At 35.5% G+C, this 21,819-nt stretch overlaps 1 protein-coding gene across 1 annotated transcript in view; it reads right to left on the reverse strand.

The window, feature by feature from the left end:
- Positions 1 to 21,819, reverse strand: part of ERC2 (ELKS/RAB6-interacting/CAST family member 2) — a 339,531-nt gene that overhangs the window by 166,318 nt on the left and 151,394 nt on the right. The window contains exons 8-10 of the mRNA XM_031046076.2: positions 7,577 to 7,714; positions 805 to 945; positions 110 to 250 (exon numbers count right to left, since the gene is read on the reverse strand). Coding sequence (XP_030901936.2) covers positions 110 to 250; positions 805 to 945; positions 7,577 to 7,714 — 420 coding nt within the window. The remainder of the gene's footprint in view (positions 1 to 109; positions 251 to 804; positions 946 to 7,576; positions 7,715 to 21,819) is intronic.

Raw genomic sequence — 21,819 nt, forward strand, 5'->3', positions numbered from 1 at the left:
ACCTAGTAAGAAAAAGTTAGCAGTATTTGATGCAAGTGTATGATGGCTAGAGTTTAGATTTACTCCAGAAGATTGTTTTCTGATTGTTGTTGTTTAAGATGGAACTTACCTTTTTCAACTGTGCTTCCAACTTACTACACTCTTCTTTCTTTTGTTCTATGGCTATTTCTAAAGACTTAAGTTTGGAGTCTCTTTTCAGCCCTGCTGATGCCAATGAAGATGCATGTTCTTTGAGATCGATTAAACTAGACTGAAAAATGACCAAGAGTAAACAGTTAATTCGTAGTCACCAGGACACTACCTTATTGCCAGCTCAGTGATCACCCGGATCCTGTTCCCCCTCCCCTTCCCCAAAGAGTTGACACAGAGATAAGCATTTATAGCAACAGACACCATTTTGAGAATACAACCAATTGGAACCACAGGAGCTGGCACAGACTGAAACACAGAAACACTTGTAATACACACAAGCTGACATTATATTCTGGAGGTACAATGACTTTGAATTCTACTGATCTAACTGACAAACAAGAACAGGAGCAACACTGGAATACTTGAGCATACTGGAGGCTTATATAAAGGAAAAAGTAGAGATAATGACACACAACTATGCAAGAACTGATGCATTATTTTACGTACAAAAGTGAGTATTATGAAGAATGCTTAAGAAAATAGCAGCCCAGAAGCTGACCACTGGAGTGGCAGAATTTCAGTACTTAAAAAAGTTCAAGAGTAATCCTAATGCACTTTCTTCCATCACAATAACATAGATAGAAAAGCATAGATTTTACTGGAAAGACTGACCTCTTTTTCTGTCAGTTCAGCTTGTAAAGCATTAACTTTCTCCTTCAGGTCTTTGTTTTCCTTTTTATAAGATTCAATTTCTTCGAGTCTTTCTCTGTCATCTCGCTCCCTTTGCTCCTTCAGGCGCTCTATTATTCTTTCCTACCAAGGGGAAGAATTGCAAAATGGAAAAGTTGGGAATCATTTAAGAAAAGAGAGAATAAAATTTGTTTACATTAAGTAGCACTTAGAAAAATCAACCTTCAGAAGAAGAGTATAATTATGTTAATGGTATTAGAGTCAATTCAAGATTTCCCCTGATTTCAAAAGCATCAAAGCTTTCAATACTTGATAAGAGTAACATAGTACAGAAACGTCATTAAACATCTATATCAATATGAATATGTTTGATCCTGTGATAAACATGGAAAGTTATTCATTACATTAATGCATTTTCTGTATTTGTAAGTGACTACAGTTTTGAATAACAGTTCAAAACAGAGAAGTCATAACTGGTTTACTTGACGTTTAGCTTTACCTGATAGTATCAATATAGCCTCTGTGGTTATACCTCAACAAACACTACCACACAAGCAACATTTAAGCAGCTGTACATCCTATTATAATTTGTAATTAACTCAGTCATTATGATGAAAGAAAAATACTAATTCATTATTGAAGTTAGCTGAAGTGGGAACAGCACCATTAAGAAGCATATATCATTCAGACAGTCCTAGTCTTTCATTTGTTTTCTCCATACACTAATGATGTTTCTTAAAGCCCCATAGCATCTTTTGAAGACTGTTTCTGTGTTTTTATGCTTAAGGCATACTTTGCAAAAAGCCAACTATCAACACATACATGCATAAAACGGAGTCTAAAATCAAGGCTGTGATTTTTGTCCCAGCAGACTCCAACCTTGGAGATAATCAAAACCCAGCTGGACAAGACTGTGGGCAATCAGCGTTACTGTAAGAATCTTCACAGAAAACAGTGTTGACTACTTCTGTAAAACTCACATTTCTACTTACTTCATTCAGAAACAAATACACATTGATGGCATAGTATGTTCCAGTTTGTACACAGTAAAAAAGAGATGGTCAAACCTAGATTTAGCAGGCTAGCTAAGACTAAATCTATTTCCAAGACATTATCAGTTGTCTGTACACTGAGATCTCTGGAACTGCAGATGTAGACTACTCCTGGCTTCCTTTGGCCCAACGGTAAAATCTCCCTTTAAATCATAGATGCCAGGATTTCAAGATAGAAATGTGCTCATACAGAATGAAGGTCCTTCAATAGCAACACTGTTGAGTACGACACAAATGACAAACCAGCAAATATATTACCTTTTTTTTAAATTTTTTTTTAATTTTACTATTTTCTGGCTTTTGCTAATATAGATTATGTGAGAAAGGGATGATATATTTTAAAAGGGAGAAAGGGAGGAGCTGAGGAACTACAGGCCAGTCAGCCTCACTCCAGTACCCAGCAAGATCATGTAGCAGATACTATACGTGCTAAGTACATGGAAAATAAGGAGGTGACTGATAACAGCCAAAATGGCAAATCATGCCTGACAAATTTGGTGGCCATCTACAGCAGGGCTACAGCAGAAGAGTGATTGCTGTCAACTGCCTGGACTCGTACGAAGCATTTGATGCTGTCCCGTACAACACAGTGGTTAAGTTGTTCAGCCTGAAGAAGAGAAGGCTCTGAGAAGACCTTACAGCAGTCTTCCTGTACTTAAAGGCATCTAAAACAATGCCAGAGAGGAACTATTTACAAGGACATGTAGTAATAGGACAAGGGGTAATGGCTTTAAACTCAAAGAGGGGGGATTTTCATTAGATATAAGGCACAGATTGTCCAGAGAAGCTGTGGCTGCCTCATCCAGGGAAGTGTTTCAGGACAGGGTGGATGGGGTTTGGAGCAACCTGGTCTAGTGGAAGGTGTCCACTGTGGCAGGGGGTTGGAACTAGAAGATCTTTAAGGTTCCTCCCAACCCAAACCATTCTATGATTTTATAGGGTACTTCAGGTTATTCCAAGTAATGAAAAACATAAATCCTTAACCCCTTGAATATTAGTGTTAGAACGCCAGCCTTCACTAAGTGGAACAGTTTAATAACCATTTAGAATGCACCTAGTGATATTCAGACTTAATTTTATACCATTTCCCCCTTTAAAATTTATTTACCTATATGATTCTTTTTCATCTATAATGAATTAAACACAAAACTATTTCATCTTATTAATGAACAGTATAATTCTTTTCTCAGTCAATCACAAAAGAAGACTAATTTATCTGTCAGCCGCATAAGGCTAAATGTCAAAAACGTGTTAAAAGGCCCTAATATACCATGTTTTACTTGATTAACAGCTAACTTGCAGAAATCCCAACAATGTGTTCTTGTTTCAGTCTTATTTGCATTGGCAAGCTTTCCTTATGCACTAATCTAGGACCTCACAGGTCTAATCTATTTAGAATTTCTATCACAGAAGTACTTTATCACAGAAGCAGGAACTGAATTGCCACAGCATATAGCTGTATTATCAGACATACTCAATTGCTTATCTGCTGTATGCTGCTACAGTAGGACCAACTTTATAAATATCAGCTTCATGAAAGCAACCTCTTGAGCTGCTTTGGGCCAGTCCAAGAGCTGAGATATTCTTTGAAAAGCTTCTTGTTAGAACATCAAGGAAGCTGATAACACTTTTCCATATTGTGATTTTCAAATCGGTTTGGTTTTTCTAAAGCTCATTTTTTGTTTATTGCATAATAATTTATTGTTCATTATTTTCAGTATTTAGGAGGGGCTCCAAACTTAGGGGTAAAGGACTTAATACTTTTTTCAGTTTAGTTATAAAATGCACTCCAAAGTGACTGCAGTTGTGCTGATTTGTTTCCGATTCCTGGCAAGAGAATAAATTACACCAGTAATATTGCCAGGATAACCCAAAATTTTAAGGAGTCCATTTTGGGAAATTTTGATGCTGTTTTATGATGCCTACAATGTTTTCTCATTTATTACCAGCTACCTAGTCACTAAATATGAAAGCAAATCAGAGACAGATACTTGCAAAAAACTATATTCATGAAGAATAAGGAGCCACAGTTCCTAATTCAGAGCCAAAATCTCAATCTGAGTATTCTCAAGAACAATGCAGGAAAAACATAAATGTTCAAACATTTGAGTTTGGGACTTTAAAAACAGCCTCATAATTCATTTGTATCATATGTTCATACTTTTTCTTCCAATAGAAACTAACAAAAGCAATTAAATTCCATTTTCCTGAATGGAGGTTAAACAAGCTGCTATAAACGTGATTTGTTTTAAAAACGCTTCTTGGAGTATTTTCTTCTTTATTTTTTAAATTAAAATTTGAAAAAACTGTTAAATTGCCAAAGAATTAAGGTAAAGCCAAAAATTTCACCTAATCTCGGAGTAGAAAATATGATTCAGCTACAAAGTTGGTCTGATACAGCTTCTAGGAAAAACAAATAAAACCCAAGCAATGTATTTCCATGGAAACCAGGTGTTCTTGAATGAAAGCAGTAGCACCCTTCTTGAGAGCATCACAAATTTAGATCTATAAAAGTACTTATATTGATGCGCTTGTTAACAAGAAACTATCACTAAAGGGCTCTTGTTTCCTCCTATTTGGACAAAAATCTTTTGCTACCAGCATTTGCAGTGAAAAAGTAAGTATTAATAAAATCTGTAGGTCTTAAGAATGTTACTGTAGATGGGAAAAGGAATAAGAAAGGTTACTGACAGAGCAGCTAGGGTGAGCTGGAATGCTGGACACAAACAGGAATGACACACATATGTAAGAATAAAATGTCAAGGTATTTAGCTGCCAGAAGACACCAGAAAGGTAGACATACTAGTTCATTTGGAGCTTCTATAAGATACCTGCTGGCTTGTTCAATGTGTAAGTACATCCCAGAGATAACACTTAAGACTGAGAAATCTACGCTTAAATGAAATTGTGCATGATTTCTTTATACAGTGAACAATAAAAATCATAGAGAGAAGTTTTTACCATGGAAATTTCCTCTTCATTGTGTCTAATGCTCTAAGATCAAGTCACCCTGCTTCTCAAAAGCTGATATTAATTCTACTCTGCAGTGTTGCTTTCCTCTTCCTTTTTTAATCTAATACACTAATCATTCCTCAACTTTAAGAAGGTTTGCCAGTGACTGGGAGTGACTTTTAAAAGTTATAAAGCTCATTTCTTAGAGATGGTTTAATAATTCTGTATAATGTTTTTCTAACAGTAACAAAGTAGCATTTCTGAAATAAAATAGAATGATAAGCATATCACTAACATATTGAGTACTTCCCTTTATAGACTGCCACCTAACTTCTAACAATCTCACCATAAGTGATTGAAACAGTCACCAGAAACCACAGTGTAACTCAGCTTCACACCACGTCTCAAAAGTATTGGCTTACAATAGATACCATTGCCTTCATCAGCTGCAATAAGACAAAAATCTCTGGCAGAGGAAAACATCCCTTTTTTGGGATGCCCCAAGCATTCTGTGATTCTATGATTCATTATATGTGTGCCTAAGAGTAGCCTGCAAAAACTGCAGGAAAGATGCCATTCTCAGCTGACCGTATGTAAGCAAAGTGACTACTCTGCACAGAATTCAGCCTTACGGACCCCATGTGAGTTCTAATCAGTTCCACTTGGAAAAACCACTAATCACACTGATTCTTCTAAAAAGTGTCTGCTCATATATATCCATGCAATTGCAAATGAAGTTGACATGAACCACAAAAACACATTTCAGAGAAGCATCTAAGCTTATCAATTATTTTGAAAGTAATAAAACAGCGTCATTTCTTGCACTTTGAATCTCCATCAAATCAATGAAATAAAGCTTGACACACAATTTTCATGTCATCAGCATCTCTAATGTTGCCACATTTCAAATTATCATATACCCAAAGAAACTTTACAGCACAATTGTTAATCAAACTCTGGGACAAATCCTCACTATGATATTGAAAAATAATACATCCTGAGTTTAGTAAAATACTACTATTTGTATGTCTGATATTAACAGAATATTTGATTTTCAGATACATACTGAATTTCATAAAGATTATAAAACCTTTTTACATTTACTAAAGAGTTTACATTTATTTCAACTGCTTTTAGAATGGTAGGGGTACAAAAAATGACTTGAGAACAACTAATTGCCACTCATTAACTTAGCTTAGCTTTTAACCCAGTACCTCTTAATCTTTTATATTTCTGGTAATGAGAATGTGACTATATATGATCTATTCAACAGCTCCACACTAGCTGCTTCTACTCTGAACCCTGGCAAACTGTCATGAATTTAATATTTTCAAGAGAGAAATAACATTACAATTGAAGACAGACTGCAACTTAGCAAATTACCCAGCTAAGAAGTATTGCATAACTGCACTTTCTCTGAAGTGCTGCAGATATAACTGAAGCAGAAAATGGGATACAAATGGCTTTTGACAATCTACTTCATGCTCAGTCACACGGGAGAACGGGCAAGTTTGACGTGAGACACTCACTCTGCTTTATACATTGACAACAGTAGCATCATAGTTAAAGGATGGGTTTAAAATCTCAGCTGCCTCTATGAGCATTTTGGGCAAGCAACAATGTAGGCTAATCCAGAAAAGATATACATGGAGGAAAAAACAGACTGAAAAGTACTTTGTGTCATTGTTTAATCATATACAGTGAGATTGGTGAGTGCTGTGTCCAGATTAGCAGTGAAGTTTTAAAGTGCATGGAACTTTCTCTGCTGCATAAATGCTGTAAGCTTATCTGCATGAAGCCACAGAAATAACAGTAATGCCAACTTTTTCACTGTTGTTAACCAAACAAATGTTAGTAAGATGATCAAACATAGCAAGAAATGAAAAATTCCAACATTAGCATTTTAGGTGTTAATGTCAACAACACCGTGGCATTTTAAGTCATATATACCTTCATAGGATTACACACTGCAGAATGGCACATAATACATTAATTAGTTGCACTCATCTGTGTACATTTAAGAGACATATATATAAAAAGATCTGTAAGCTATAAAAAGTGGATACTTGTACTATTCTTTTTTGGCATACAAATTCACTTGGATTACCTCGTACTCAAAGTCAACTGAAAGAAAAACCCTGACATCACTGGAACTGGTAGGAATGTTGCCACTAATTTAAACAGTCCAGATTTATCCCTTTTGCTAGGGATAATTTCAAATTAAAGGCATACAGCTTTTAAAGAAAACAAAAAGCTCCATTCTTTTATGAAACACAGTTGCTCTTATAAACTAAATGTAGGAAGCCAATAGTGCTAAGAGCAAGCCAAGGTAACAGCTGGTACAGTCACCTGATGTTGGCTCTTCAGTTACGCTTTGCTTAACAGACAGAACAAGACAATCAAGATCATAAAGTCATAAAATTACCCCAGACTGCCTTCTTTAAGTCAGGTGTCCAAGGAACAACCACCCATCTTATTGACTAAGAGAACAATTTCCCATCTCCTGGGTCATTTACTCCCTCCTGATTTAAAAGGGCATCCTTCTTTACCAGAGCCATGTTTCAGTTCATCAGTTGGGAATCACTCCTTGCTCATCCTACCAGAGCAGACACCCCTGCTTTCCTGACAAGGCCCATTTCTAAGATAGCGTGGCTCCTGTTGAAAGGGCCACACCAACTTAAATATACATTTTCTGGTCACACTTCACCCTTAATAGCAGCACAAAATGGTATTTCATGGGAAAATGTTACCTTTTCTGAGAGAGCTTCTTCTAAGGTTGCTAGTGCTGTGTCTGTGTTACTAGAATCCGTCTGCAATGACTTCACTCTGTCTTTTAGATTAGTTAGTTGTTTGTCTTTGTCCCTAAGTTGCTCCTGTAGGTTTTCAATCTGAAAATAAAAACAGATTAGAATATTCATCAGCCCTGTTTTAACATTCAAAGAGTGGGTGCTAGTATCAATTGGATGTATACATATTACACGATCCATATGCCTTCATACACTGTGAAGTTTTTACATGGTATAATGTCATCAGTTTCTAATTTCTGTCCTTTCCATTTTGTTTTCCTTTGTTAAGAACTATTATTTTCTAATAAACTATAGGAAAAATCTCAGTGGGGTCAGGTATTTTATTATTTAAATATTTTCTGATATGAATCACTTTAGTTTAAGGTACTGCATTATCTCAGTAATTCAAAGTATGTGTGGAATTACCCCTTTAGATTATTCTAGTTGCAATAAGAAGCACAAAGAAAGAGAGAGGCAAAGCTACTTTAGTAAGCCTTAAACTGAGGCAGAAGAAAGACAACCTACCTACCTAAAAACCTCTTCTTCCATGGCATGCTGCTGTAAAGGAAACTCACCTGGACAGAGATCAGGATGCTTATACTTCAAAACCCAAACCCAGAAACAAGAAGAAAACAAACCAAACACCACCATTTGCGTTCACTTTCTTCATCTTCATGAAGATTTAAAGTATGTCACTCTATTCTGGATATTAAAACAGCTTTAAATGGATGTAGTTCTTCCTCTAGTGAGTATTTAAACACACTGCTAAGGTGCTTATAAACACATTGGTCTGTTAAACAGGTCATGATTTATAGTGGATAAGTCAGAAACATTTTGCACAAAAAGTTGTCCACAAGACCATGTAGATTTTGGAAGTAAATCTGAACAGAAGGACTTAGCTTCTAATTGTCATGGCAACCACTTTCTACGGCTGATGACCTTCTGGGCATAAGGCAGAGAAGATGTGGTAGGGCATGTCATGTGTGCAAATTCTATTAACTGTCTGTTGGAAGAACCAACATCCCTCCCTTCCTCCTATACTCCTCCTGCCACTCACTTATGCCACTTACATAAAACCAAATAGTGTTCCATAATACATACAACATTTGTTCTACAAATAAAGAGTCATCTGTTCAAAACAGGTTTTAAATATGCTGTTAAAATTAGAGAAATTATTACTGTCAACAGAGATTCAAATTCTTATTTTCATCGGTGATTTTACACTTTGGCTCATGCTCTGTTGCTACTGAAATCCATTTTTGCTGTTCATTTCATAATGTAATGTAATCTTCCTCATGGCCAATATAACTTCCATGTAAAGAAATTCAGATTTAACAGAAGCAGGATCCTCATAATTACTGTTAATTCTTTTACAAACCTGAACATGAATTCAGTGCAGACTCTGCACAAGTCAACACTTGAGTCAATAAAAATTTAGTCTCCATATACAAAAATGCATCACTGTAACCAAACACACTTTAATTTGCAGCATACTTGGGTAAAAAATCTCCTTGTGCTGTACTACACACGTGCATGAAAAGAAGCCTGAAGTTAAGTTTTGACATCATATATATCTATAATTAACAAATCATAAAATCCAGACTACAGCTGTGTGCACTGTTTAAAGCTTGTTTAAATCGGTTTAAATTTTAAAAGAACTTAAATAAAAATTTAAAGTAAAATAAAATTTGAAAGTCAGTTTGGAGGAGCACATTCCCATTAGAAATTCTTTATAACAGTATGGCAAATACGAGCACTGTAGATCTTTCAGGTTTTCCTGCATAGTTTGGTATGTCAGACTGCTGCTACAGCCAAAGATTCCACTTGCTCTGTAAAATACTAAGGTACATATAGAAAGGGTTTTGGGAAGAGCTGACATAGAATAGCTCACTCTTGTAAACCACCTCTCGTAACATTTTTCTTCGTGTGTATATTTTATACAGATACAGAAACACGATACATGTGTTAATGAGTTAAGAACTTTTTATTTTATGGCATGTGTATTAGTCACATCTAAAATTACATTAACTGGCATTCAGAGGACTGCACACTATGTTTCTTTACTTTCATCCAAGTATTAATGATTCCAACAACTACCTCATGACACCCTGTGGAATACTTCAGCAATTGCACGTACCATCATCAAAATAAATTCTCCAGCAAGCAGGGAAATAAAACAGGAGAGTGCATATTGATTACATGTTCTTTGAAACAAAGTTAAGATCTGGTCCTTTATTACCATCAGCCTGACCTACCAATTCTAGGCACCCTAAATTAAAGTACTTATTTCCTATGCGCAGTGCTTATCTGAATTCCACAGCATTTACACTATTTCCTTCCTCTTAAAACTAATTTAAAATATGATCCAACCCTTAACCAAGAAAACATGTGCTAAAATTATTCAGCATTTACAAAATTCTTTCCTCAGAGGTAAAGAGAACAGGCAGCAAATTAAAAACATCCCCATTGAATCACAACTGCTTTAAAATAAGTCATTCAATGCATAGTCCATAGATAAAATAAGAGGAAAGGATCTGATTATTCTTCTACTTGTGCTATATAAACCTGAAGGAAATACTTTGATGGGAACAGGACCACACTGGGGTATGTGAAAGTAGAATCAGTACCACAGAGTATTTGGTTGGTTGTTGGGATGGACATGGGATTAGTAAAGAACTGCTAATGCAGACAAGATTTTATGACCAGTTAAGCACGAAGAGTTCTCTCAACAAGATTACAGGGGACGAAGAGACTGAGCAGTGTCACATGCTAAAATGTTTGAGCACAAGATACAACTTGGTTTTTCCTGGGTTTTTAAACCCAGAAAGAACAACAAACCCTCTGGTAACCTCTGTCACCCTCCAGCATATATTTAGGCACAAGCATATATACCAGGATACAATTTTATTGCTGAATAATGACTTACCTTTGCACATGCCTGAATTCAATTTATGCCAGGGACTGTTAAGACATTCCTAATCCTCAAACACTTATATTTTTATCTGTTAGGAAATTACTTACTGTGTAATTTTGTCAACATGTAACTATCAACTCTGTAAACTGTTATGTCCCTGTGCCATGAACTGCCTGAAGAGGAACTGCCCCAAAAATCCATTCTGTAGTTCATAACATGCTTATTCCCAGAAACTGAATTTAGTCCCTTTTAAAAACCAATGCTCTTACAGATAAATGTCTTTCCTATGAGGCATCCTGTCAATGAACTGCAAGTGCTAATCTTGTCCCTTTTTGGTGAGGTCTTAGGAATGTTTCTTAAATACTCAAGGGATTAAATTAAATCTCACCCACAGACACATTTTAAAGTTCGATAGTAACATAAGTTCTCAAAAAAAATTACTTTTATTATCAAAATTCAGGTAGTATATCAACAAATCTGAAAGAAAATTCTATAATAAAAGATGTTCCATGTTATAACAATCTGTCTTTAGAGATACGCATTAGAAGTGTAAGAGAGAAATCATCAGCAGCTTCCTGAGCCTAGCTAGTGAAACCATGAAGCCACATACTTTCCTCTCTGCTCTGTATTTGAGTTTTAAATAACTCAAACAACAAGTATTTTGTAACAATGGGGTTTTAATCCTATAGTTCATTTTGTTCTGTTCTAAATTTCTCTGAGATGAAATTGTTGAGCATCATTTTGTCTGAAAACACAGATCATGTCTGTTTGAGTGAGGTAGGTCAATCATAAAAGTTTAGTTTTAATTTTAATTTAGAACTGAAACATGGGGGAAAAGGACATTTTAATGTTTCATAGTCATTATTTACAAAGAAAAAGAAAAAGGCCCTCCCTATTTTAAGGGAAAAAAAAATCTACTGAACCAATTTCCCAAATATTGTTACATTCTGCTTTGAACAGTTAATGGAATTAGAACAAAAAAAGATTTAATAAACAACAGCATTCATTCAACATGAGCATTAACTATAACTACTTTAAATCTTAGCACTCATCTCAGACTTATGCAGCTGCCTCATCGATACAGACAAAAAGCCGTATCTATTAATGAAAACAGAAAACAAATGCTTAGGTATTGTTAAATGCAAATACTCTAAATGTCTACATACCATTTATTTTCATTTGTAAGGCTCATAATAAATGTTCTGTCTCATGTGATCCTTTTCAGAAACATCTCAGTATATCCCAGAACATGAAACAAGCTTTGGTAATGACTCAGTAAAATAGAAGTATGTGCAGATGTCCTAACATCTCCATTTATGTGTGTGTACATGCATAATTTGTAATGAAATAAGAAGAAAATGAAATCATTTTTCCCTACCATGCCTGTAAAAATATTACTACCTGAAAGCTCAATATACAGAGGCATAGTTTTTGGAAAGCACTATAGATCTTCAGCCAGAAATTGTTATCAGTTATTAAATACCAGGTCAGCCAGAATACTTAAGAATTAACAGGCTTTAGCACAGCTATTTGAAGTTTCACCCTATGGGGCGAGAGGGGGAAGCTGTGGCTCCATAGCTTTGCACTAACATTCATGATATGACCTAAATACATTCTTTCAGTTTAAACAGGATTTCAATTACCAGGATGAGTTCATTGAGGGAACTTCAACAGTTTGACGTTGCAGAACTGCCTTTTGTTTCAAAAGAGACTAGCCCCCAAAGTGTTCCATCATGCAGTATCACTGACTTTCACTTTGGTTTCCTTCCTTTTAAGCAGGTAGACAGAAAAGTATTAATGAAGAATATTCTTTTCAAAGGTCAAAATACATATAGATTCAAAAAATTGAAACAAATATTACCTTGAAAAAATATGCCATGATATAAAGCTCTCTAAAATGCTCTAAAAATGGGAGTTTGCTGCTTGCAATTAAATATATCTGTTAAAGTATAAGGTTTGCACTAATCTTTGGTTTTTCCAAGGTAATTGGAAAAAAGCTTGCTAATCTAATCATGACATGATAAAATAAGCTCAGATTTCAGAAGCAGTTCCAATAGCTTTCATTATTTTGGTCCACAAGACTTCCTTAAGCATCAGAGATTTCAGATGGCCCAAGGCGTTATGACCAGCTCAATCCTACACTGTCAACATGACAGTAGGTTACTAAACCAGAGACAATAAAAGCATTTGTAAAGCTGTCCGTAAATTGTACACAACCCTCTAGGTTATGTAAAACATTTCCAGCCAGGGATACAGTGCATATCCAAGAAGAAAGCAGTCTCCAATGGGTCTGTAAGGTTTCCACAAAAGAGGACTGATGTGTCTGAAGCTGTTACCTAAACTTCCTTTAGGACTACAGTTCAAGTAGCAGAGTGCAGTTGCACAGCAACTGTCACAAAGCAGCTAATGAAACAAATGCTGCTTCAGACATTAGCCCTCACATTAACCTGATGACAAGAGCAATAGAGAAGTGGCATGAGCTAGTAATTACCCTATTGCTACCTTTCCAATTCGAATAGTCCAAGCAGGAAAGAAAATAGTCCTTCAGAATTTTGCTCTACTTGACAAGCTTAAAAAACAGAAAAAGACATAGGACCATAGTAAGAAACCAGAAAAAAAGTAAACAGAGTATTTTTCCTCAGGTACAATTACACTGTTTCCCTCCAAAGTTACAGCATTTTTTACATAACACGTTTTCTGCTTCTTTAAATCTCTGCTGTTCTGTTTAAATGTCTGCTGTTAGGATTACACAGCTGATCAGATTTAAACTGTGGACTGAACACTTTCATGGTTGCTCATTATTCTTATACCAAAGATGACTTTTTTCTACTCACTAGACTTACACTGTTAAGAACCACCTGCTTGTGCCCATTTGATCCAATATACGAGAACCATCTTCCCTTTTGCTTCAATTGAACTTGCAAATCTTTACATGCAAACTTGTCTCTAACAAAGTAACAAGTGCTTCGGGTCAGGAGGATATTACAACAGTGTTTAAGCAACCTAAGGTTTCAAATTCTAATTGATGTCCTCACAGTAATAGTGCAATATAAAATACTACAGCATTTCACAAATGAAAGCATTTGTCACACGATTTTTTTTTACTGATGAAATCAATTAATCTCTTTTTCATCACATTTTGTTGGGTAATGTTATCACATTATTTATTGTATTAATGTATATAATGCCTTTTTAAAGCAATTTTGTATAAAATCGGTCCAATAAAACAACACAAAACAATTACTTACCTAAGACATACTTGTATACTTACAAAATGCTACTATTATGCAGTATTAACATTGTCAACTGAGTACTTACAGGGAAACTATGCCCCATAGATTTATGCTGTCCTTTATAATATGCACTGACACGTTAAGTAAGCCAAGTGTACCATTTCATAGAGAACAAATGTCAAGTCCTGGGATGACATACTAAGTACAACTAATTTTGTTAGGCAAGGCTACGTGTAAAGACTCTTGTGAAAGACTGCATGAGAATTTGATCTTTGCCTTGCTCAGTAGCTACCATAAACTCTGGTCACAAAATGAGCACTGTGAATCCAGCTGAAATTCTGAGCTGAAGAAGAAAGTGCTTGTTTCACGCTTGTTAGCATTTGTATTCCAGGACTATTGCATATTTAATTCCAGTTTCTTGTCAACCTGCAGAAACTGTCACTAGCATCCTAAATAAAGCATTAAAATGCATACTGCAAATTAACCCACATAAAAAGAAATTGATAAAATTGAGATGTGTATTCTATTACTGCACTTGGTATGAAATCATGCAGAAAAAAAAGGGCAACTCATTTCTGTTTATTCACCAACAAAAACTTAATGTGTAAATTTACAGTAGTGTCAACAGGACATGAGACAAATGATCAGCTGCTAGCACTCTTCAAAAGACATTAGCTAAGCAGCGTGTATAGCTCACCCCTTAAGCAATTGAATAAGGAAGAAAAATACCTGAAGATAGTACCATTAGAGAGGAAGTGGATATGCAAGATGAGTAGCAAAGATGACATCATGCCTCCAAAAGAGAAAGTTGAAGATTATAACAAAAATGCACAGACAAGAATACAGAAAGCAGTACTTTGGGTGAAAAAATGATGCTCTTCAGCCTGAACACAAAAGCTGCAGTAGCAACCAAACATAAAGAATATACCAGACAAACATAAACAAGAGTTTACACAGATTCTGACATCTGGAGATGGGAATTTCCAAGGAATGAAATGAAATGAAGAAAAAAGATATCAAATGCATACGTGCGTTTGTAACAACCACCAAAATAAACAGAAAAGATGGAAGCAGCTGAAGGGCTGTCTTGTAAATGAACTCCCAAGTCTGTCACCACGTATCTTATCAATTCTTATGTTTCATGCTGAATTCCCCACCAGCACCAACAGGGCCTCCAGGAGTAGAGACATGAAGACAGGGTATGCTTCTGCTTGCACTTAGACTTCCTGCTTGAACTATCAGTAATGGCAGCAAGCTCTGCATCAGTATCTTTCTTATCTTTTCCTCTCCAGCTGCAAAGCTGGAGATATTTTCAAGGCCATTAATGAGAATTCAGATACTTATCTTCAATGTGGCTTTCAGTTTTGATTTTTTTCTTTTATTTTAAAGGAACACATAAGGATGAAAAATTCATATGCAATTTCTATACCAAGGTTAACAGTCAATGATCTTAAGGTTTCTTTCCAACCTAAATGATTCTATTACCATTAACAATTGATCCCAATACTTAGTTGTTATTCTGGAATGGGAAAACAGAAGAATTCATACTTTTATTTATATTTTTGTGTTTTTTACGCTGTCTAAAATATAGTATGATTGCAGTAATATATTACACTTGATGGAAAATGCTATATCAGCATTAATTTATTAGAATGTCTTACTATTTTGCTCCATAAAAATAGGGAAAATAACTCATGAAGACATGAAATTTGCATTGATACTAAGCTTCTGAACAGATGTTACACAGTAATGAAACCCTCCTAAAGTAGGCTGAGGAAAGGAAGTAAGTCCTTGGTAGAATCAAGAGATCTACTCCTATAAGGAGCAAGTATTCCCCATGCCATTACATGTTCTGTATGATTCAGTTTGTTAACATAGGGAGTATCAACTGAGTATTAGTAAAGCCTTAGGGGAGAACAGTACAGAAGCATAAAGGATCATTATGGTGTGTAAACTTCTAGATAATACAGGATTCAAATGCTGGGTATAGGAAAGATTCAGAGGAATCAACAAGCATTAAAAAGGAAGATGCATACACTGATTTCTCATAGAGAAAAAAAACTCCTCCAGGGCTTCTTAAAGAAAGGATCTGCCCTCAAGTCAGCTGATACTTTTACAGGGCTATAAAAGCAGGTCAGTGGGCAAACTGAGCCAAGAGAGAAGGCTGTCACACAGAAAGGAGCTCCTGGACTGGAAGTTTGGCTTCTGTTGCCAGACTCTAGCTGAGAAAGAGCTGGAACTTAATGCTAAAATTAACCTTCATGAGGAAGCTAGCCAAAAGAAGCCTGGACTGATAATATCCACTCGTGTATCTGGAAATACTCAGTTTCTGTCTCCTCTTCAGGGACCAATAAATTCACTGAACAAAACAGCCTGACTCTTGGACTCTTCTAAGCAGCACTCAGTCTTGTGAGACACCCATTGAAAAGTTTGTGTTCTCATTATATGTATTTATTGGGATATAACTCAAAATATGATAGGTATTTTCCAGATAGCAAATATAGTAATACAAAATAGACTAACACATAATCCCAGTTAGGAAATAAGAGCTAGACATTAATTCTTAACAAAGTAAACAACAACTGTCTGCATATATTCAGGCTCAGATTTTCAAGCTAGGTTAGTTGGGCATAAATTCCTACCTCTCATACTTTACATGTTACAGGGTAATGACTGCAGAACCTTTTTTGAAGCCTAGCCTAATTGCACATCAAGACCTCCTGAAAATATGACCTGTATCACTTCTTCAAGTTAACCATGAAGAATTATACCTCTCTGCTCAACCCTGCCTTTCAGGTATATGAAAACATCTGACAATTTGCTGTTCATGGCCAGTTTCCTACTATTTGGTACAAATACATATAAAAAGGATATATCAACTTATGCAATATTTTTTTCAAGACAGCTTTGCATGGAAAACTGCTATACTGTGTCTTCTGCAAGCCAGGGAAGTACATATACTCTAAGTCTATATAAATGTAAACTCACATATAGAAAAAAGCCGCTTTGGTAGACTTACATTAACACAATCATTTAAGATGAACAGTGATCTACCTTTTACTTTGTATCTTGAAATACTTTTTATGCCTCTATTGAGTGAGAAGACCTCTGCCCAGACTGACAGTAGTATGGGAAGTCTTCCAGAGAAATAAACACACAGAAATCAACATGCTGGATAACATGAATGCGAAGTAGCACAGGATGTGTATACTGTGTGCAGCATTTTAGAATACACATCTATATAAACGGAAATATATAGAGAAATAGAAAATTAATAGAAGCTTTAAAATAGATGACCGATTTGTTCTGAAAGCAGATTAAGGTTTCAGTATCCAATAAGAAGCTAAAAAGTATATTATTTCATTTTAAATACAATTATTTCACTTCCAAACGTTACTAAAGTCAATGTAGTCATTAAAGAGCAATACAGTCCTGATCAACAAGCAGCATTCATCAAAGAAACCAAAGCAGTGACACAAGAACAATCTCCATCAGCAGAAGACTAAAAAGAGTTTAGAAAAGTAACAAGAAGAATAATTTACCCTAACTTATCCTGAGTTATGATTTTACATACTTAAGAAAATTAAGATAGGAAACCAGACAGACATCCAGAAGAGATTTAGTTTTCATTACAGAAAAGAGCCATCATCCACAGGTCTGAAAAACAGGCACAATTACAAAGTGTACTTCTCAAAGTGAAAAGGTTAAGCAGGTTGTGATACAGAGAGACTGGAAGCCTGGCTTAATCCCTAGAGAGAAGGCAATGTTTTCATTCACTGTAACAATCTCTTTCCAATCCTGCTTGTGGGCAGTGGAACACAGTATGATACTCCAAGATCCTTTCCAGGACTCTGGCCTAAGTTACACCTAGCACTGAAAAATCTACAGTAATTGAATTTCCTTTCCTATTTGAAGGCTATCCAATCACTTAACAGATCTCCTTGTCAATTTGATTTCATGCTACTCCTTTATTAAGTTTTCAACTGTCCGAAATAATTTCTCCTCTTTTGTGATATTTATATTTTCAGACTATTAGAACAAAAAAAGCCCTTGAGGTCTAATGTTTTAGTCAGATACCTGTACAGTCTCTAACTACTTCTGCCTCTTTCACATTTACACTACTGTTCTGACAAGGAGGTGTCTGAAATCAAGCATGGTTTTTCAGGTGGGATGACACAAAGAGGTTACCATCTTCTATTTTGCTGTCCAGCACTCCCACAGACAGAAATACTGGCAATTGTTACAACCGTATCCCATTGCAAAGAGTGTTCTGAACTGGTATCAATAGCTCCCTTCAGCCTCCTGGCATTAACACTAGATTTCTCTTTCAGGCTGCTCACCATTCTTTTTCCCCCATCTGCATTTAAACTTGGGTTTGGGGTTTTTCCTAAGTGAAACGCTGAGGAACATTTTCTAAACATTCCAAGACAAAAATCTGCCTTCTCACTCCAAGTGAGTCCCCATCATCCTCATCATAGTTGCTCATTTATCCCTTTTCATACTTCTTCCATTAACTTCAATAAATGCAGGGGTTTTCTTTCTTTTTAATTACCTGGAGGATTTTTTTACTTTAGTCCTATTATCTTTTGTTTATTCTTCCCATATTCAATCCAGAAGTATGGTTTATAATAACATACTTCAAGCTTAGTATGCCACAGCTCCACTGAGATATCATATACACCTATGCTGACAATCCAGTTAAAAAATTAACACCATATTTAATATCTATCATGACCAGTGGTCTCCCAGGGTGTTTGCCTATTTTTCACATAAATTTATGTACATATGCATTGTAATACTTTCAGAATATCTGGTTTGTTTTTACCAACACCCCTATATATTTCTATTGATGGCTCAGAGTTACCCTTTAAATCACCAGCTTGAGTGAAAGAAAAGAATACCTTTATTTCTTTTCGTGGCAAGTTTAAGGATACATTTAACATGCTTTGTAAGGTCTGAATTTGAAACTCAATATATATCTCATTTAAGCAACTCCTACAGTTTTGACTCCAGTGGAAAACTATAAAAGATAGTCTAGACAAAAACAAACTAAATGCACTTTACACATCACACTATTCTACAGGACAATGTAACTCAGACCATATACAATTATGAGTATAGCAAATAACTAACATTTACTGTAGCATGCTAAAACTAATTCTATTAGAAGCCTCTGATCATAAATTACATTATAACAGTAACTGATATCTCTCCCTATGTTAATAGCTCCATAACATGTCTTTTACATAGAATTGTATGACAATATTAAAAGTATTTGGTATGCACTTCAAAAGTACAGACAGGTAATTTACTTGACATTTAGTGTAAGTTTAATTGCTCCAAAACATAGAGACCTTTCAGTATGCTTTCTTTAATTCAGAGAGTTTAGGATAAGTGTACTGCTTTTAATTCTAAATGGCAAATTGATCTTATAGAACACCTAAATCAGACATTTCACACCTGAAGGAGAAAAAACCCATGAAAACCTGCAAGTAGAGCACTTTAAAACTGCTCTGTCATCTTTAAATTTTAATTACAAACCTCTTCCTACAAACTTACAAAATTATTCAGAGATTTCCAATATTCTTTTACTTCCCAGTTTCCCTGTAAAATATTGTAAATAATAATATAATACTTCATCAAAATCAACTGAGGAAAAACATTAAACTTTATACTTCCTTACTTTCAGAGTAATAAGGGGGTAGGACAGGTTGAAGAAGGAGAAAGAAAGCCCTAAAAAGGGAAAATAATTTTAGATGAAGAAAAACCTGTAACAACAACAATTTTTACACTGAAAGTAAAAATAACAAGCTTGCCCCCTAGCTACAATCAATGAAAGATGGCTGTATGAATTAAATACAGCTATGTCAATTTGTACTAGAAGAGCATCCTGCCCTTAGAAATTGCGTTCAAGAGCTTGTAATAGAAAACCCAGTTTCACATGGTACTATTTTTATATGAGTTTCCTTAAGTGCCAGTGGTAAAAAGGAGGGGAAAAACCAGCAGAGGAGCTTAAACAGTTACGCAGTAATCAGTCAGAAATAATAATACCTTTCCTATTGGAAAGTTTCTTTTTAGCTCCCTGGTTACAGAGGCCATCCATATTCATACATAAGGACAGTATAATCACTTTACATGAAAGAAAAGCTCTGCAGAAGGATAACATATCTCCCTGTCCCCTTTTTTAAAGATGTCTTTTCTTAATCATGCTAAATTAACATATGGTCAATGTACATAGGTTTTTATCAATTAAGAGTTGAAGTGCTCAGAATGTTGTTCATCAGGGAACTAGGATTCCTGTTACTGTGAGATGTAATTTAATATTTGCACTATAGCTGCATGAAAGACAATGCACATATTGAGTTTCACCATTAGTTACTGCAGGCCAGACACAGTCATTCGAAGTATAAACTATCAAAGCACCACTAAACTTAAACTGAAATGTTAAACGCAGCAACTTGAATGTCTTTAATCAACATCTGCTGAACAGTTTAGATTTTCTATAGCAGCAAAGGTAACAGAGCAATGCTTTTATATAAATGTCTGAACAGGAAGTAGAAATAATCTGACGTAGTTCTGTGTTTAAGATAGTTTGCTTTTGGTATGAAAAATATAGCTTTTTTTACTCTTTCACTACATTTCCTTCATCATGTGCCTCCTCCTCAAGCCAGCAGGTTTGTATATTTAACTTAGCCTCATTCTAATACCATCAACTGTAAGGGAAAAAAAAGGCATAAATACTTTTTCCCCAACCCAGTTTTTCATTAGGTCATCGATGCCTGGGTTTTATTAATCACTGCAGCCATCCTTAGTCATCTGGCTTTCTGTTCATGTTCTATTACTCTTCTATTCATTCATTCTTGCTCATTTTCCTTTTAGTAAAAGCCTTGCTGAAAGGACCTATTAAGAACACCCAATTGTTCCTATGGCAATTAGAGGAAAATTCATTTTAATATCCTGATAATGCTTTTGGAGGTCATCTGCTATTGCAATGTCAGTGACATTAACCTCATACTATACTAGACTTGATAACACACTTGTAATACTTTTTTCTTTGATGTATTTTTTTGTTCTTTTAATGGCAGATATTTAAAAGTTTATCTCAGAGAATTACACAGGATGGTGAGAAGTTTCAGCAAGTGCCATATGCAGTTTTCTCTCCCACAGTGTTAAGCCTTTGTAGCTCCATGCTCACTTCTGTTACTACCTGTAACATGGCCCTCTCCATTGTGGGTTTGACAGACACTAAGTAAAACCTTCAGAAGAGGGGCAAGGTAGGAGTTTTCAGTTAAGAACACTTCGAAGCCTTTAGAGATGATGGCTGTATCAAAATATATTACACATTGACTACTTTATCTCTGTAGTTCTGCACAAATTATTACATATCTTAATTTTCATCATTCATTCTCTTCAAGAGACACATTTAAATAACTAAAATTCTTCTAAAAAACTTAAGCACTGCTTAACAAGGAAGCTACAATAGTCTGACAACACTTTCATGTTCAGTGTCTTCCATTCAGGTGATAGGTATTATGAATGGTCTGGACTTCTTAAATGACTGAATGATGGCCAGCTCAATGCTAAAAAGCTGTCAGACATGGAAGAGCTTTTTCCAGAACTAAGCACATATAAAGATTATTTTCTGCTGCTGTACTCAGGGAACTTTTATTTTAGCATTAGTACAAGTAGTCTAAGAGTGTCAATCCAGAGGTCTGCAAATAGTGTATTAAAACTTAATCAAAACCCAAGCAAATCTTCCAGTTCTGTTCCTATGCCTTTTTGTGGGTTTGGGGTATTTCAAGAGGTTTTGCAGCAGAACAGTGTACTTACGGTACAGTGACAGTCAGTGGCTGCAACACTGCCCAACCTTTCCCAATACCTAACCCCCATCCTCCAAATAAACCAGATTTAGCTTTTACCAAGAAATGCCCTGCAGCATGAATTGTAAAGCAGGTCTCAGTAAGATGTATTTGTCAGCATTAAACACTGCTGTCAACATTACAACATGCCCAAAGGAGAAAAGTGCCTACCTTGACAAGGGAAGGCAGTTCACAGGGGTG

This window comes from Melopsittacus undulatus, chromosome 9 (assembly GCF_012275295.1).
Source record: "Melopsittacus undulatus isolate bMelUnd1 chromosome 9, bMelUnd1.mat.Z, whole genome shotgun sequence".
In the NCBI taxonomy this organism is placed as follows: Eukaryota; Metazoa; Chordata; class Aves; order Psittaciformes; family Psittaculidae; genus Melopsittacus; species Melopsittacus undulatus.